We start from the raw sequence: 20,165 nt of genomic DNA, 5'->3' as shown, positions 1-20,165 counted from the left end.
TAAATAACGTTAAACATTTCTTTTTCTCTTTCAGAGCCAAAGACTCTGTCAAACACTTTCATGTTGAATATACCGGATATTCATTTAAATTTGGCTTCAATGAATTCTCATCTTTGAAGGATTTTGTTAAGCATTTTGCAAATGAGCCTTTGATTGGAAGCGAGACAGGTAAGTTATGAACTTGACCTATGAAACATTGTTTCAGAATGGAGGAGGGACAAGGTGGATTTCAATGAAAGATTTGTCACTTCTATTGAATGGTATGCATATGACATGCAATTGGATGTTTTGAAACATTACTTCCAATTACTGTGCCATTTACTGCATTAATAATTATATATGTGTGTATTTCATTATTTCAGTAATATCTTTAGAAGAAAATGTACTTTGCACAAAATAGATAATTTTTTTCAGAATATTATGTAAAGGATTGATTAAAAGCTCACAATTTCTTTAAAACAATCTATTCACTTTATAATAATATATACAATGAACAAAGAACAAAAGTAAGAATAACTTTTTGATTCCTCATAATTTTACGTATGGGTAGTTTGCATATTGGAGAGACCCATAAAAGATAATTTTGAGCATTTTGAAGAATAAAATTCATACTTAAATTTCTACAAAGATCACTGAATATTTAAAATATTGACTAACAATTGCTCTCATGAGCAACGCCTTCATTTCATCATAAAATTCTGTTTTTCTTGTCTTGGTTTCTTGTAAGTTTTTAAACTGGACTCATGTGTGACTAGAAAAATTTGAATTTTCCTGTTTGAGTGGTTACAGTCAAACCGGAAAATTCAAGTTAAAAAAAAGAACCTGTGGCACAAGAGGAACTCAAAACTTAATAACACAGCTGGTTACTACGAATTTGTACATACTCATTTTCTTGGTAAACATGACCATGGGGCTTTTTGTTAATTTCAGTCTGGTAGGAAGAGATGCCACCATTGGCTTTTCCTTTTTAGTGAGTTTGTGGCCTGGATAGACCCTGATATGAACCATATAGTATTGAGTATAGAGAAAAAGTACAGTGAAAACCACAAAATATTTGCCTTACTTTATACTGACCACACAACTTCTCTAATAGAATATTCCAGACTATAATTTTGTTTTTTTCTGGTGGAAATTCTCCCAGTCAGTCCTGAAAATTACTTCATCATTTAACCAGCAGTAGTTCTCATAAACTAATGGCAGGTAGGGATGTACTTATTTTTATTGTTACTTTGGATGTGTTTATTTGGATGTATTTATTGTTATGTTGGATGTATTTATTTTTATTGTTACATTTCAATTTCTCAAATCCCTTCACCTCAGAGTTATTTCTTACCTGTGTCCAACCTCGTACTCATTTTTGTTCAATTCTTGGTCACTGGCAAAGGAGAAGAGACTTTTGAAGCCAAGGACTTTGTTTTGTCTGCCTCTATGTTTGTCCTTTTTCATGTCCCCTTGGTCCTGGTACTGTGGATGGCACTTTGGGTGAATGAATGAATGGATACTACGAATAGGAACTCCTCGTAGCCTTCAAAGCCATTATAATTGTTATCTTCCAGCCTGTTCTTTCTCCAAGCAAAGTCAGCTCCCTCTTTTACACTCTCCTCCTAGACCCTATTTTCAACCCCTTTGATCAATCTCTGGGTTCTTTCCTGAACTTTCTTGAAATTACGCAAACGGTACACATTCTGCATACCAACAGGTTTCAAAACATTTTAAGATCCAAGTGAATGCAGTGCTTTTTGCTTGGACCTTTCAGGCACTGATCTAATAACCAGGCAAGAGTATCACCTAAGACTGCTTCAAAGTAAAGGCTCCTTGACATTAAATTTGAGACATGTTAAGATTCCCTGTAAATACATTAATCTAACTAAAGAAGATTTCAGATTAATGCATTAGAGAGTATAAGGATTTTTAATCCTGTCTCCTACAGTCGTTTTCTCCGAAACTATAGCTTGCTATATCATTATCATTACTGTAATTATTTTATTTATTGCAATAAAACTCAGGAAACTAAGATTTTTATCTTCTCCCCTGCATCTCCTCTGTTCTATTCATTATTCAGTAGGGAATTTACAGCTGTTTGAACCCCTGCTACAGGACTATGGTGCTGGTGGATATGCACTTGACTTACTGGCTTCCAACCCTTGAGTTAGATTCTACTAACTCTATGAAATATCCCTCTTATCTGTTCCATCCAGAGAAGGCAAAGCTACTGAGCCTGGGAACAAGGGGCAAAACCCATGACAGAAGAGTGTTCCTAATTTGTCCCTCTGGGAGTGATAGGCCTCAGGAAATAAGATAACAGACTGAAGTCATGATGACTCTTAAGTCCTGAAGGTCCTCAGAAGCCAGAGTCAGCTCTGTGATCCATGAAAAACAGTGAATGCAAATTGGGATGCCACCTTCTAAAAATAGGTCTCTTGTTCATTTAAGAATGGGGTCCTGGTGTTGGCTCCCCATGACCAGGCTGATGATTCCTTGTACACTATTAGGTGAAGTGCAAATTCTTCTTAAAGTTGTTGTTAGGTTAAAGATCACCAGCGGAAGCCCTTGCCTGCGCAAGGATGAAGTCCTGCCAGGCTTCTCACCTCCAGATTCCCAGAATGAGAAGGACTAGAACTGGGTATTTCAGGCCACCCCTGTCAGCCCAGACCCCACGCAGGCCAGCCTTAGCCTGTAGGACCTGGAGGGTGACTTTACTTAAGAGAAACTTTCTCATATTCATCCACTGGCAGGAAAGGCATTACCTCTGAGGGCAATGGAGTAGATCTCCAAATAACTAACAACCTTACACTTTTGCTTTATAATTGTATATAATGTCTTTAGCAGAGTGAATCCCAGAACACTTGGTTCTGGGTCATAAGAAAATATTTTCTCAGGATAGGTAAAACTGTTAAGTTAAAAGTATAAATACTATTTTAGATATCTTTTTTCCTATTCTATTCCTATTGTCTATTCTTTAAACTTTCAGGATTTCTGTTTCCTAATCTGAAGAACGAACGTTTCCTACAGCAAATCTAACCCTTTGACAACCTTAAGATTCTATTACTATAATTTCCCCGTTACTCTTACTATAATCTGCATTTAATCTCTCTGATCTCCATTAAAGTTTCTGTTCACTCTAAATTCGTCTTATTAATACCCATAAACACTCTTAAGATGTTTATAATTCTTAGAACCCAATTATTTCCCAAGTACATTATGGAGATATACAATGCACCCTCTTGTTTTACTTTCCTCAGTGGTCCTTTTATCTTCTAATATATTGTATAATTCACTTTAAAAAAAAATCTTTGCACTAGTACCTAAACTTTTTGAGAGGAGGAACTTTTATCAGTTTTGTACCATTACATCCCAGCACCTAAAAGAATAAGTGCTAATAATTATCCACAACCTTTGATGTTGGGTATCCCATTACTAATGCCTGCATTGCAGCTTGCGTGGCAACCCCACAACCAGCAAATTTCTGACAATAAATTTGCTTTTAATTTGTAATAGTAAGATAACATAGAAAAATTCTCTTCATAGTTGTACATGGCCTCCGAATTCAACTCAAATAGACTTGGAATTTGAGACTTTTATGAATATGGATATGTTTGGTTCATTATTAATTTTTACTGCATCCTCTTGTAATTAGTTGAGTTTCATATATATACTCTTAAAAGTGTAAATAGCATTTATCTTTATGCTTAAATGCCCAACTAGTATTAGAAGAAAAATTACCTTTCCTTTCACCTTTTGTTTCTATTGCAATACTTATGTGTGTGAAACACACGTAAGTTTCTGTTCACTCTAAAGTCATCTGTGCTTTATCATAGGAATTACTTTGTTGTGAATTTAATGAGCTAACCAGCATGAAAAATTATAACGTAAGTGCTGTGTTTGTGCTAACCCTTTATAATAATTGGTTCTCAGTTTTGAAGATCCTATCTTGTTCTTTCTAAAATGTCAAATTTCCACTTCTCTTTTTGTTTTAATGTGGGGATTCCCAACCTCTTGATAGCTGCTACAGTTATTTTATTTTGTGAGGCCAGCCATTTTACCCAGGTAGTATTTTACAATAATAAGGTAAAGTTAATTTTAACTTGAGATTTGTGTGATATTTCTGAAAATAATTGGTGGAAACTTGGAGTTTTGCCAAACCATGACCAGGACTCACTTACGTATGTTTGCCAAAATAATATATTTTCTTAGTTTGTAATGAGGTGTGTTTGAAAAAGGAAAAAGCAGGCAAGGAAGAGAATGAAACAAACATTTGTGGAGTGTTTGCTAAGTTCTATTAGATTAGATTCAACATCCTATTAGATGTTTTGACAGATATCAAATTATTTAATCTTCTGAACCACCCACAATAAATGTATAAAGTGGTCCCATTTTCAGATGGGGAAATCAAAACTCAGAGATTTTAAGTTATTTGCCCAAGGTTGCACAGATAGTAAGCATCAGAGCTGAGGCTGGAATCCAGGCCAACTTAGGTCTAAAACATAGATGCTTTCCACTCACTTTACTGTCTCCTGAAACTGGTCTCATTGTAACACTATAGTATAATATGACCACAGCACAGCATGGTCTTAAATGGATTTGCATTGGAAGAATCTCTGCCACAGTGATATAATAGTGTTTGTAGGATATGGCAGGGCTACACTACATGTTTTAGTCCTATCCCTCTGTCTCTAAGGTCTATAACAATATTTTGGTATATGATGTAAAGCCATTGCTCTAAAGAATATGAATCAATTTGAACTTCTGCCTTTGTATTTGTTGCTGTTCTTATTTTATCTACTTAAATTGCCATTTGAAAAATTATACTAGAGGAAATCCTAAAACATAAAAAGAAAACATCCCCCAAATACTTTGGCCATCTCGTTCATGTCTTACCCAAAAGGCTATAAAACAGTCTATGTAAATACAAGAAAGTAAAATAAAATGTAAAGTTTCTTGCCTCTCAATTGGACCTCTGCGTTTAACTGGATTTATAAATGTTAGAGTGGGCAGAGATCTCAGACCATTTAATTTCTTCTTACAAATGAAGAAACTGAGAAACGTTGAGGCAGAAACTCACATCTCCTTTCCTGAAGCCGCCTCCTAAAGAATTCATTTCTTTGAATTTTGATTTATGCGTACGCTCTCTTGCCCACAGTAGATAGAGCACAACATTTCACACGCCATAGAGAGTCTCCACGGTGGTGACCACACCAAAGCTGAGAACAATATGTGGAATAATGAGTAAACACAAATTCCAAGTTCGACTCCTGTCTCTGCCATTCACCAGCTGTGTGTCCTCAGGCAATTTATGTAACCTCTCTGAGCTTCAGTTTCATCATGTTATAAAATTGAGCCGATGGTATAATAGTTCATACCTTAAAAACCCATGACTTGCTGTGAAAATTGAATGAGATAGGCATGGAAGACATTTAGAATGATTCTTAGTATGGCATAAATAATCATTATTATTGTCATTTAATGAAGCCCCTTTATGATAATTCATCCCATCATATTATACACAAGAACTGTACATTATTGTATTAGTTTAGGGACAACTGAATTTGTATTTATCAAGTGTTTTTTATGACTTCACCAAGTTTTAAGCCGGTTGTATAGTGGATTCATATGAAAGGTAGATCAATCTTTGACTACTCTAAAAAGAGTGACCTGATTTGACTTGGATATTTTAACAGAATATTATTTATTTTCTCTTGCCCTGGTTATCTGTTTCTCCTACCTCAGTATATTTTTCCCTTGAGACTGGAAATTAAATATTAAAGTCCCTTCATATGTAAATGAATGTGGTTTAACTATCACTATTTTATGATGGGATAAAGTCCATTTGCAGAGCAAGTTGCAAAGGAGAAAGATCTTGAATGTTTCTCTAAACCACCCCTAGAAAGCTACTTCCCATTGGCAGGAAGAGACAGAGGAACCCACCAGTTGCAAAGCTTGTTTTCTGAGCCTGAGGACAATAATGAAACATGGATGGATGTGATCTTATTTTAATTTAATTCATCAGATAGATAGTGAGTGCCAACTATGAGCTAGGCACTATTTGCCACTGACAATATAGTGATGAATCAGATACCATCCTCACCTTCAAACATCTTACAGTCCAGCTGGGGAACCTGATGGGTAAGCACTAGATTTAGTTCATAAAAGAATATTCAAACAAAAGTTTCCCTTTCAGGAGCTATGTGTGCTCTTGCACTACACTTTATTTCAGTTATCAAACCAGTGTCTGGGGCTTAAGACTGTTCTCACTCTTCCTGCTGGAATACAAGATGAGTCCTTCAATGCAATCTCACAGTATTACATACAGAGTAAGTGTCCTGTAAGTTACAGTTCAGTCAAAGCAAATTGAAATGTCTGCTTTGGTCCTGTTCTGATCAACTCAAAAATGTACCTCCAACAAACATTTCTGAAACCAAGCTTCAGTCAAAGGCAGGAAACAATAGTCTGCTTTATGCAGTTAAGAAACTGAAATAAAATTGTAGCCGTGTTTCCCAGACCTGTGGCTGCTAATCTTCCTCTCTCTTCTCCCTCTACCAGCCCTGCCTCCTGTGTTGCCTTTTATCTGAATGTTCCAACCAAGTCCTGGAGTCAATTTGGTCTGAATATCACTAACCCAGATTCTTGTTCTATGGAGTCATGGCGTTATCATGGAACTTGGGTGGAAATTATGAGTCTGTAGTGGCTACATTAGACATTTCTTATGATTGCAAATCACAGAAACCAACCCTGAATAGCTGAATTTTTTTTTTTTAAGAGGAGTGCAGGGAGAGAAATAGAATTTTTTGGAAGGATATCAGTGTTTTCTCCCAGAACTTAAGGATAAGCTGAACAACAAGAGACAATAAGGAATCAGCCCAGTAATCATGGCAACTCTGAAGCTTTCAGCAAACTGAAATGCCTGCCTAGATCCTGCTCTGAAAACTTGAAAAGTGTACCTCCACCAAGGTTTCTGAAACCAGGTTTCACGTCAAAGGCAGGAAACACCAGTTTCTTCGTGTAGTTCAGAAACTAAAGTTAGTGGACCTTCTCTCCAGGGAAGTAACTAAGCATATCCCTGGGAAGTGAGTCCAGTGAGTGCAGCCCAGGTGAGGTGTTTGGGGGGAGGAGCCAGGGTCTGTGGGGATCTACCTCCATACTGGGATGGGGACAATCTCGATAGAAGGGGAAATTGCCATAGGCCTAGCAGCCATACAAAGAAGTCTGTATATTGGCCCTTCCTTAGTTGGGCAGAATGGTCAGCTAAGGACATTCTGTCTTTTAGGAGGCCAGATTTTTATCAGTGAAAGTTATCATTTTAGAAGTAATTTGTCATGTTCTTCATTCCACCATTCAACCTAGCCTCATTCAGAGTCTTTACTAAAGTCACTGTATAGTCAACTCTGTTTTCCTGGTTGACGCAATATCATTTCCCTCAGTTTAGCTTTTGTTGGTTAAATTTTAGGAGAGGCTTTTGAAACAGAATTTGGATTCCCACAATGGAGGTCTGGAGAGTCACCCCCAAAGTTGTTGTCCTGTCCTTGCCCCAGGCAACAGTAGTTGTGGACCTTGTAGTCTGGTTCACCCCAGGCTCTTCCTTGCCTTATACCTGAATTACTGTGAAATTCATTCATCCATTATCCATCCATCCACTCTTCAAACATCAAAGATTTTTTCAGGAGGTAGGGATACAAAGGTAAATTTGGAATCACACCTGCTCTGAAGGGGCTCTCAGGGTTTGTAAATGTGCCTGTTGAAAAGGCAATCACTTTATAATACCAAATGTTTACAGCACTGCAGGCTCAGGCAGCAACAGCAGCCCAGATATCCTTACATGGCAGCACAACCAGCCCCTGTGGCTATGCTTATCTCCCAGGGACTGTTACTGTTCTAGGCAGGAAAATGCCCCACTCCCTGCTCCCCCCACAAAGATGCTCACATCTCTCTCCAGACCTGTGAATATGTTATGTTTCATGGCAAGAGGGAATTAAGCTTGAAGATGGAATTGGCTACTAATCAGCTGATGCTGAGACGGGGAGATGATCCTGGATCATCCTGGGGGGTTCACTGTAATTACAGTGTCCTTATAAGTGAAAGACGAAGGCAGAAAAGGGAAAACCAGAGACATGGCAGAGTCAGAAGGACTTGACCCGCTGTTGCTGGCTTAGAAGATGGGGGGAATAGGGTCACCAGTCAAGGAATGTAGGCAGCTTCTAGAAGCTAGAAAAGGCAAAGGAATGGACCCTCTTCTAGAACCTTCAGAAGGAAAGAAAGCAGCCCTGCCAATACCTTGATTTTACGTTAGGGAGACCCCAGTTCAGATTTCCAATCCCCCGAACTATAAGATAATAAATCTGTGTTGTTTAAGTCACTACGTTTGTGGTGATTTGTTATAGCAGCAATAAGAACCTAGCACAGACAGGAATATTCCTGGTTATAGGCAAAAAGAGGATTGAGTAGGTGCATCTTCCTAGAACATCCTTTAAAAAATTATTTTCATACTCAACATATGGAATAGGATGAAAATTTGTCATCAACTTTGAAGATAAAGCACAAAACTTCACATTCTTTCCCATGTGTGAGCTGCACTGATCCCTGGGGTTCAGTCCCCCTCTCCCCCACAGTCCAACAGAAGTGTTCCAGAGACACTGATATGTCTGAGCACTGCGGTCAGTGACTACTAGACCACGCCCCCTTTTATGCTTAGCAGAATGGTACACATTGGTCTTTCTAACTTAACATTTTTAAAATTCATGTTCTTAAAGATGTGATAATTGGACTTTTATTTAAGGACTTAAAATACTCTATAGCAAAGCATAACAACATCTAACATTTTTATAATCCTTTCACAAACACTTCTTGATCGGTGCTTAAAACAGCCTTGTGAAGAAGAGCTAATTATTCTTACTTGTCAGAGGAGGAAACAAAAGCTAGCCAGAATGATTGTCCAAGATCAACAGGTATTGAGTGGCAGTGTTGGGTGTTTCCATGACGCTGGGGTGATACCAGGCACACCACTGGAGGTGTTTCTCCGGGGTGGGTTACGTAAGGCGCCAGCCCCAAATTCAGCAAGCACCTGCCATGTTATGTTACGACAGTGTTCACATAGCCCTGAGCCTGCACAATGGCTGCTCTGGATTTTGGTGTCGCTGCTTTCATTATGACTGTAAAACTGTCACCGGCCCCTTGTCCTGATATGACGAGATCTGTTCTCATGAAAGGATCGCATTGACAAAAGAGAGTGCAGACAATGTACAAGAGTGGGACTGGGGCTTCTGATAACTGCTAAAGTGCTTTTACATTGTGATCCCAAAGCTACTGACGTGAGCTGGATGCAGACAGAGGAGGAGACCAGAGTCTCTCATTCTATTCTGGGGCCAAGTTCAGAGACTGTCTTGGCTTTTAGCAATGCTCCCTTTCATTGTACAGCAGTGCATTATCTGGGCTCAGGTATCAGAAGCCACAGTTGTGTTTGTTTCAGTACATTGTCTGTTCCAAACACAGCAGAAAGGTTTTGTTTTGCTTGTAGTTTCATCGTTATTATTAAGGGGTTTACAGCTGCAGAGCAGGTATTTTCCTTTCCTCCTTATCTTTCTCTTACTCCAATCCAAGGCCTGTACTTTCTATAGTTTCAAATTACCTCTTCAAAGAAGTCTTGCTGACCACCCATATAGATTATCAGTCTCACCCAACCCCATCTCTTTCGCTTGCTCTCTATTCCTTTACCTTGCTCTATTTGTTCAAAACACTTCTCTCACTTGACTTTTTTTTTTTCCAAATTTTTTTCTCTCTCCCCTGCCACAGGAGCAGATGCTATAGCTCCTTTGTTTGCTGTTGTATCCCCAGTGCCTAGACAGTGCCAGGCACATACATCTCAGTCAATATTTGTTGAACGAGTTACTGAATTCTTTACATCTCCCCCAGTGTCCAGTACAATCACAAGCCTGCAGTATAAAAGACCCTAGTGAAATAAAAAGCAAGAAGCCACAATTAAGGGGGAAAAAACCTTTAATTTACTTTTTCTGCAGTCAAAGTTTCTAGTTTCTGATTGACTGATTGGGGGAGGGAAGGATCCGAAGTGGAAAATGTCAGAAGTGTTGAGTCAGAACTGCTCTCAGCCGCTGAATGAATGTACCCAAGCCCCCACAGCCTGGCCCCTGGGCGGAGCCCATTTCCAGCTTGGACTGCCCTCCTCCAGATGGAAGTCAATGCCATTACTCATGAGCACGCCCTTGTTCGCTTAAGATAAGCAAAGTCTTCATTTAGTTTATTTCATTAATTGAGTCATAGAAGACAGTAGGGAGAACATTGTGAGTCCACTTTTTTGAGATCCACTGATTTGTTGCAAGTTTTTCGGAAACCAGTAAGAAGTAAGGGCAATGGAATAAATCCATCCTCCTGCATCCCAGTACATCTGTTGGGTTTTGTTTTCATGGCTTTTGTAAAGCCTTCCTGGAAAACTTTCAGTTATTACTTACAGTCTAGACCAGTGTCACCTCTACATAGCTTTTCTGAAGTGTTCCAAAGAAGGGGTTCTTCAGGGCGTCCGGGGGCCACCAGCATGCTTTGTTCATATCACTGACATTTGTCCCTAACCCCATTCCTTTAAATGACTATCCGTTAAATGCTATCCATTGATAGTTCTGTCTGAGCACTAGGAGGCCAGAAGTCATCTCATCATGCTTTCTGTCTCCAGTGTCCAGCTTAAGCGCCTGGCACATGGTACTCAATCAATATGGAGAAAATAAACAAATGAATACGTGAAAAAAACAAGAGACTGCAATCTGGTTGTTAGCATTTGGACTTTCTTTCTGGGAAACTATTTGAAGACGGTTTGTTTTTTTGTTTCCTTCGTTCAGGCACTCTGATTGTTCTGAAACATCCTTATCCAAGAGAAGTGGAAGAACCTTCCATTTATGAATCCGTCCGGGTTCACACGGCAATGCAGACAGGAAGAACAGAAAATGACCTGGTACCCACTGCGCCTTCCGTAAGTGGCCATCCATCCCACGCAGCTCTCTCAGGGTCTGTTAGTGATAACGTGCAAGAAGAGTAATATACTTTTTAAAGTGTGTTTGTTCACTTAAAAATTCTAACTTGGGACATAAAACTTGGAAAGGAAATTAGGTTTGAAGCCTATGACTCAGTTCATCGGGTTCAGAGTAAATCGTAAAAAAGTACAATGCGATTGTGAGAGGATTTTAAACACTTAGAAAATGACAATTAAATCCCCATCCTTACTTTGCTAAACGAGGTCATGGTAGAAGGAGTGAGAGATGTTTAAGTTCCCACAGTTAGATACACTATTATTCTTCAACAAGTTTCTGAAATGAAGAAAACATTTTTCTTTTTCATTTCAACTGTCTATGGAAGAAAAATATTTTCCACTTTACTATAAACCCCCTGGGATGTTCTTTTTTCCGAGCCTTTTTTCCTTCACTGAATGAAGGGTACAGATGGAAACCACTTGCCCTTCTTTGCAGTGTGTGCCATTATTCAGCTTCAGTGCACCAGACCACTCATTGTTCTTCTAAGAGTCCAAGTCCGTTTGTTCTATGAGCCGTGACCCTGCAAAGATTCGTCTCCAGTACCCTCTTCCCTTCATTACAGTCACGGCTCTTCTATTCTTTTTCTCTTCTTTGTTTGCTGAATACTCCTGGTATAAGACATCTGGATGTGTGGAGATGATAAAGAGGACAACACAAATGGAGTATCAAGAACTAATTCTAAACAGCAACCACCTCACTTGAAAAATAATTACTTGAAGATATTCAGCTACAAATTATATTAAAATACGTGTGATCTTTCTGTCCCTGCAGTACTTCTACTCTGCGACCGCAGACATCTCTCCTAAAAAGCAGATTCACCACATGACCTTTGTGCTTAACATCCTTCCGTGGTGTCCACGGTCTTCTCTGCTGGCCTGGACTCTGCTCACCGCTCTGGCCTCACCACATGCGACTCCTGCACTCACGCTGTGGAGCCTGCCTCTCAACAACGTGCATTTCTCTGACTGCTCCTTCTCCCCTCCCTGCATCTAAAATGCTACCCATACCTCGCTGCCCCCTTGTTTTTCAAGACTTGCATCAGGGATCTGTATCTTCCAGGAAGCCTTCCCAGACCCCTCCTAGTTTCCTGTAAAATGCCCCTCTTCTGTGCTCCCAAGCAGCCTCTGCTTATCTTTATTCTGGAATTGTCATACCAGAGGCTAACCACCCTCCCAGCAGCCTGACACGTCTCGGGACAGGAATCACAGCTTGTCTTTGTAGCTTTATAGCTGAGCCAGGTTCAAGACACACATTACATTTTTGTCACTATGCTACATCTACTCAAAACTAAAAATCCTGAAAATTGGTTGGGAGAGATAGTTTGGCTTTATTAGAGTTGGAGGAGGAAACATCGGACCTCAGAACTGAAGGCATTTATGAGAGGAAGATAATAAATAGTCGTCAGAACAGACCAAAGGACAAATCAAGACCTACCCTTTAGCCAATGTTTTATTTTCCAGTCAACCCGATCATTCCTAACTTTCCCCTTTTCCATCCTTACCTCACCACCAATCTCTTCAACATCTCTTTCATTTGTCCTCTCAGTTTACCTTGACATTCTCCTCTGTTACACTTCTCCTAAGATCTCTGCTCAAGGTCAATCACAACATGCCCTACCACATGTGCCCTTTATTAACAGTAAAATGCAGGCCATTTTTAACTTGTATAGCTGGTGTGGGCATGAGATGTAGCATACTTCAGTAGAAATAGACCACTTTAGACCAAATTCTGGAAGCCTTATCATACTTATGTGCTCACTCTGGGTTATCATACAGATTCACCTGCCCGAGTATCTAAATATGACCATACACACAAGGTTCTGTATAGTGGAGTTTTTAAAACAGTGGTGAGTGAATTGTTGAGAATGACTGCACTCACACTATAGCATGAGAAGTCTATGAAGTTTATTGTGCATTAATATAAACAGGAAACTATAAAGGTTTACTGGTGGATCGAAGTGTCTCTTATTAGTCCTCACTAAGGAATGATTGACAGTTGGCCAGCTGGCTAGGGAAACAGCTCTGGTCTAATCAGACACTCCTGTCCTTGACTGAACACGAGAGTTCTCAACCTTCCCTCTTACCCACATGCACACATGATACTGTACCTCCATCTCTAAACTGAGAGTTCCAAGGGCTTCCGATTTCTGCTTTCCTTTTAGGGGATGCAAGTCTTACACAAGCTCTGGCAGTGGAACAAGAGAATTAAGGCCAACTTACAGAAAAGAAAGAACTTCTTGCTTAAAGTGAAAATGAAAACAGATACCCTATTGCCCAGAAATGTAGACGCTTTTGTAACCCTGTTTAACATCCTCTAGCAATTGCATTTGGGGAAATAACTATTTATATATTTTATAAACAGTATAAGGTTGGGTTCCTGAGATAGGATTAAATTGAACTAATTCACTTATTTAATTTCTTTTTTAAGTGCCTACGATACACCCAGGACTGCTTTAAGGCCTGGGGGTTTGGTAGTAAATAAGCAAAGGTTCTGCCTTCATTGAGCTCATGTTCCAGTGGGGAAATCAAAGATAATAATCAACTTAATAATATAAAACCAATAGTAATCCATCATAGAAAGAAAAGGTAGGATACGGAGAGAAGCAAGAAGCAAGGGAAACCTCTTTGAGGAGGTGACATTTGAGCGGAGGCTTCTCTGAAGGAAAAGAGACCCTTGTCAAAATGTGGGACAGTGTTGCAGGCCTAGAGAACAATACAAAAGCCCTCAAGTGGGAACTAAATTGAGGTGTTTTAAGGACTAACAAGATCATTGTGACTGGCTTGGAGGGAGTGGTAGGAAATAAGATAGTTGAGGTAATTAGAGGTCAGGTCATGTGAGACAATGGAGTTCTCAAGCTTGATCTACCACGTAGTTAAGTGTTTGAAAACTTCTGAGAATGTTGTAGTTGCCAGTGCTTTGGGCACTACTAGTATTATTGGGTGTCAAGAACTGCAAACAGTCTGAGACTGTACCCTACCTACAAGCTAACAAGTTAGCCTACCAGTTTCATGGGTGTTGATAGATGGCACCTGACTGGTCAGCCTTCTCTAGAGGGTGACACTGTTTCTATCTATTAAGGCTGTTTGCTAGGCAAACATGTTTTTAAATTTGGTCTGGGGAAAAAAGACTGTTAGTGTCTTGCTTACAAGATGTACGGAAACAAAAGAGACCCCGGGAGAATTGTTTCCCCACAATGGGCAGGAGTCATGGAGGCTAAATATGCTGCATAGTGAAGAAGTATCCTGCCCAACATGTCAGTTGTACCTCCTTTATACAACATGAAGGAGCTTTTCGGACAAGGCAAAGAATTTAGTTTTGTTCTAAGTGTTGACAAGAAATTTTGAGATTTTTGAGTAACATGATTTGCTTAACTTTTTAAGTTTTAAAAAGATCATTCTTACTACTAAGTGGAAAATGGAGTGGGGGCAAAGTTGGAGGCAAGGAGCCCAGTTAGAAGGGTATTACAACAGTCCAAGTAAAAGATGATGGTAGTTGAAACGAGGGAAGGGGTGATAAGAATGGATAGTTAAACCGGGAGGAAAGGATAACCAGTCAGTTTCAGAAAGTGTTTTGAAGGTAAAAGGAACAAGAACTTACTAATGGATTGAATGTGGTAAGTAAAATAAAGAACAACAGAGTAAACACCCCTCTATTTATTGAGATGACTAAGATTGTAGGAGGAGTGGTTTTGGGGGTGGGAAAGAGGAGTTGAGTTCTGTTTTGAAGCCAGGAAATATGAGACACCGATTAGTTATGTTGATAGAGATTAAATGAGATACTATATTTTAAATGCCTCTTAAATATTGGCTTCCTTAGCTTTCCTTTTGTGGTATTCTACATTTTTGACAACACTCTCCTTCTAAAATTTCCATTCCCTTTGCTTCTGCAACATCTTTCTCTCTTTATTCTTTTATCTATTTAACACATTTTATAGCTCCTCTTCTTGGATGCTTCCCTTGTATGTTTGCTTTTCTTAGTGTTCTGCCTTTGACTCTCTTCTCATAGTTAAACCTTTAGTGTCTATTCTTCTAGCCTTTTTCTTAAATAAATATATATTATACTTAATAGATAAATATAAATATATAATGAGCCCTTCACTGTAAATAGTTACAGTATGCTTGTTCCATGTCATTACATAATCTTCTAAAATATCATTAAAACAAATTCTTTAATATTGCATTATTTGGATATATCATAATTTATTTAGTTAATCCCTATTATATTTTCACATGTTATTTTTGTTGTTGTTTGAGGTTTATTGAAAACATACATGCTATTGTTAGTTTAAATAATTTCAAAGTTGCAGAAAAATTGCAAAACAGTACAAAGAAATTTGTTTATTTCTGAACTATTACAGATTAAATGACCTACAAAATGCCCCATCAGCCCAGTACTTCAGTGTGTGTTTCCTACACACAAGGGCATTTGCCTACACTACATGACCTCATAGAGCCATTCAAATTAGGAAATTAACACTGATACAGCGCCATCATCCTATCCGGATCTTATTCAGGTGTCCCCACTTTTCCCAATAAGGTCCTTCAGAGCAAAAGGATCCAATCCACAACCAAAAGTTGCATTTATTTATCCTATTTCTTGAGTATTCTTCACTGTGGAACACTTCCCCAGTTTTTCCTTGATTTCATGACTTTGCACTTCTGAAAAATTAAAGGCCAGTTATTTTGTGAACTGTTCCTCAGCTTGATTTCTCTGATGTTGCCTCATGATTAGATTCAGGTTTTGCATTTTTAGCAGAAATACCACAAAGGTGATGCTTTGTGCTTCTTACTGCATCCTCTCAGGTGGAACATAATTTCAATTTGTCTCATTACAGTATGTTTGATTATTAAGTGTTGTCTGTGAGGTTTCTTCACTCTGAAATCACTTTATTGCCTTTGTTATTAATACATATTTTGGGGAGGTTGAGACTAAGTACTATCCTGTTCCTCATTAAACTTTTATCCACCAATGTTAGCATCCATTGATATATCTTCGCTGTTTAATTATTACTATATTGTTGCCAAATTGTGATTCTGTTTTTCCTTGTACATTTATTGGTTGTCATTCTACTATAAGAAAAAGCTTTTTATTTTCTGAATTTCTGCAATTATTTATTTTTATTTTTTGTTTATTTATTTATTTATTATTTATTTTTATATCAATGGATTATAATCAGGACTCCTATTGTTTATTTACATCTTTCAAATTTTCCCAGATTTGGCCAGTTAGAGCCTATTCAACGTGATGTCTGTATCCAAATAGCTCCACAATTCATTGAGAATTTTCTCACTTTCTGGTATGGCAAAATGTTCCAAGCTTCTCTTGTACATTGCTTGCATCCAGCTCTACAACCAACAATTTCTCCAAGAAATTTTGTCCTTTTTTCTGGAGAGTGGTACTTTACAAATCAAGATCTAGGTGCTACATGCATATTGTTGTCAGGATGTGACTCTCGCAGCCTGCTCTGAGAACAGAGCTAAGAAAAGTATGTATGCATATACCTACGTACACATACCTTTATTGGTGTCTGTATTTATTTTTCTTTCTATTTCCCTATCTATCTGTCTGTCTGTCTGTCTATCTCTCCATCTATGTATCTCTATCACCTATCCATGGATTAATACCAGTACCTCCAGTCCTAATCCAACACCACAAGGCTCATTCTAGTTTTTCCGCTTTTCATATGTGTAATTCCCTTCTCCTACAGTGAAGACTATGAATTCCATTATCTCCAATACACTTACTTATTTGTGATCAGTCAAATGTCAGCAGTCTCCTGTTGCCTGGGAACTACTGCCTGACCACTGCCACTTCCTCCCCCACCACAGATGCCCACATAGGCTGACTTGGCTCTGACATCGTGCCCTGGCTGCCATCTCCACCCCTTTAGGCCGAAGCTCTCCTCACCCTGCCAGGCTTCAGTGCCACTGTTGTCCACTGATCTCTGTCTGCTGCTTGGGACCGCCCTGTACTAAGATGGATGAATGCCCTGCACATGCTCACACTGATGAGCTCCACCCCACCTGAGGGCTTGTGGCTAAATTTAAGGCCGGTGGGCAGGTAGAAAGGATAATAGGAAGGCTAATCCTTTATTTTTAAACGTTTAGGGTGTTTCCAATTTGGGACTCTTATAAACATCTTTCCTGTTAAAGACCATAGATTTTTTGTCAAAGATAAGAGAAATCTGCTGTATAATTATTTCCTTTCTTATATCCTGACACCATGAATAAAATTAATACTTTCAGCTCTTCCCACTGCAGCCAGCCTTCCACTTCTAAAACCTTAGAAAAATCACTAAACTTATATTTTTTGGATGGAAATAAGATAGAGTAGCACAATTCCTTAGCTCAACTTCAATGAACAATTCTATTAGGATATTCTATGCAACAATTTACCCTTAAGTATTTTTACCTCAGCAGACAACAACACAAAATCTTAATTTTTGCTATTTCCATAATATAACAAAATTCAGTTCAATTTCTTTTAATGTCAAAATAAATCAAATTGATTATATGAAATCAAATTCACCAATATTGTTTAATATTATGTAAATGAACACCTGGGAAGTTCATCCTTACTTTAATGCCATAAGAATTTAAAACTAAGTGGTCATATATTATTTCTCATTTTAACTCTTTTTACTGTGTTGGTGTTTGTTCCTCTTTCTATTGGGTAGGGAGAATTCACCTCAGAAAAAAATACTCTGGAAACTCCCATAAAAAGAACCTTTTTGCCAACCAAGTAATTTCCCAGTTTCTATTTATTTTTTTTCTTACTAATATGACATATTTTATAACCATTAGATAGTACCATTAAACTTACTCTGTTTTATTTCACTGTTTCAAAAAGACCTTTATTAAATATCTACTCTTTCCTATTTTAAGAGTTAGGACACTTAACCTCTCTCACAGGTACTGGCCTGGTTGAATTAAATCTAAATATTGTTATTTGTGTCTCCACTAGGCTGGATGCTCCCTAAGGACAGGAAGTAATCATATTCATAACACATTTATTTTAAATCCATTGTTACTTCTTTTAACGGGGCACCTTGCCCCCCAGGATAAGATTATTGTTCTGTTAGTAGATAAGGAGACAGGAGAGACATATGTAATATTATAATATTATAACATCATATTAGAACAAAATATCTTACCAAGAACTCAGTTGCTACAGAAATTTATGAAATTATAAATTTCTTCATCTTAGGGTCCTTGTTTTATACAAATTTCTATTAACACTGTTCCCCACTATTCCTTATATATCGAAGTGTGTGATGTTGTTACCCTTGAATTAATGATGTGTGAGTTAAAAGAAATGACACATTCTCACTTCAAATCCCTATTGGATGAATCATGTATAAATAAACCTGTACTCTTGAAAGTCTGTTCCATGGAATACAGGTCTCAAGAGACGGTCTATGAAAAAATAAAGGGGGTAGGGGTAGGGAGTTGGTGGAAGATTATGCAATAAAATAAATGTTGGAAATGCTATTTCTAATATTCCCTCTTAAAAATTCACAAAGCACATTAGCATAATATAGACTCTGGAAAGCTCAGAAGTAAAGAAATCCCTTTACTTCACTTAATCCAGAGTTTTCCAAATATCTTGAGCCAGTGTCAACGTGTGTGTGCATGTTTATGTGCCTAACATCCTATGTGCAACAATCCTAGCAGCTGGGTTTCACATGATACACTTTGCCCAACAATAACTTTTATAAGCAATGTGATGTGCAAATAGCGAACTCCAGTTAGAAGAGAGTATTTTAATCGTCATCTGTTGCTACAGAATTATGCCAGAGGGTCTAACAACACAGGGAGGATTTTCAAGTGCCTACGTGAAGAATGAAAGGTGATTATTTCAAGATCAAAGGCAAACTTGTGTTTCATTTAAAAACAGGACAGAAACAGAAAGACAGAAATCATGTTGTGATAATTCTGGGCTTCACTTGGTGTTTCTTTCTTTTTCAGCTGGGCACCAAAGAAGGTTACCTCACCAAACAGGGGGGCCTGGTCAAGGTAAGGATGCATGTGTTTGCTAGTGCCAGCCACAGAGAAAGAGAACACATCATGTACACTCAATTCTCATTTTGACACTTTTTGAAGCATAATTGCCAGCTCATTTTAACCGAGTTATAATATTTACCTGTTTCAAGAGTTCATCTTAATGGCTAATATTAGTTAAAATTCTGGAAAATTACTTGACTATCCTTTGGCAAAGCTATATGTATGAGAGTAGCTTACAGTCATTACCCATGAAAAAAAAAATTATCTTGATGAAATAATCCAGGATGAAAGTAGCAAGTTAATTCTAGAATATTTATTTTCTTCTTAACTTTTTTTAACAAAGAAGAAGGAAAATTGTATAAAATGTTACCTGAAAATAGGCCAAAAACATCACTGTTTTAAAAAATCCCCAAGAAAATATAAGTTAGTACTTTATTGGGGGGAGGGGGAGAGTTGTTCTATTGTATTAGGTAGTACCATTAGATAGTACCATTAAAGTTACTCTGTTTTATTTCACTGTTTCAAGAAGACCTTTATTAAATATCTACTCCTTCCTATTTTAAGAGTTAGGGCACTTAACCTCTCTCACAGGTACTGGCCTGCTTGAATTGAACCTAAATATTTAGTTATTTGTGTCTCCACTAGGCTGGATGCTCCCTAAGGACAGGAAGTAATCATATTCATAACACATTTATTTTTAAATCCATTGTTACTTCTTTTAACGGGGCACCTTGCCCCCCAAGAGAAGATTATTGTTCTGTTAGTAGATAAGGAGACAGGAGAGATCCAAGATGGCAGAGTAGATAAACACTGTGCCTGCTTTCTTCCATGAATACATTAAAATTACAATTAAATTATAGAACAATCAACATGGACAACCATCTAAAATCTAGCTGAACAGAAGTTTTATAACAAAGGATATAAAGAAGAAGCCACGTTAAGACTGGTAGGAAGGGTAGAGACTCGAAATGCTCCAGCCCCAAACTTCTGTATAGCAGGTGAGAATCAGTAGGGATATCTTGGCTGTAGAGTTTCCCCAAGAGAAATGAGGGTTCCCAGCCTCAAACCAGGCTCCCCAACACAGAGTACTGGTTCCGGGAAGAGGAGCCCCCACAACATCTGTCTGTGAAAAACA

The 20,165-nt window shown here is 38.2% G+C and overlaps 1 protein-coding gene across 1 annotated transcript in view; it reads left to right on the top strand.

Annotated features, from left to right (window-relative positions):
* Positions 1-20,165, top strand: part of DAPP1 (dual adaptor of phosphotyrosine and 3-phosphoinositides 1) — a 49,223-nt gene that overhangs the window by 22,785 nt on the left and 6,273 nt on the right. The window contains exons 3-5 of the mRNA XM_019757653.2: positions 35-168; positions 10,839-10,969; positions 18,995-19,042. Coding sequence (XP_019613212.1) covers positions 35-168; positions 10,839-10,969; positions 18,995-19,042 — 313 coding nt within the window. The remainder of the gene's footprint in view (positions 1-34; positions 169-10,838; positions 10,970-18,994; positions 19,043-20,165) is intronic.

The sequence above is a fragment of the Rhinolophus sinicus genome, linkage group LG02 (assembly GCF_036562045.2).
Source record: "Rhinolophus sinicus isolate RSC01 linkage group LG02, ASM3656204v1, whole genome shotgun sequence".
NCBI lineage: Eukaryota > Metazoa > Chordata > Mammalia > Chiroptera > Rhinolophidae > Rhinolophus > Rhinolophus sinicus.
Note: the sequence above shows the minus strand (reverse complement) of the source record. Positions and strands in the feature narration are given on the sequence as shown.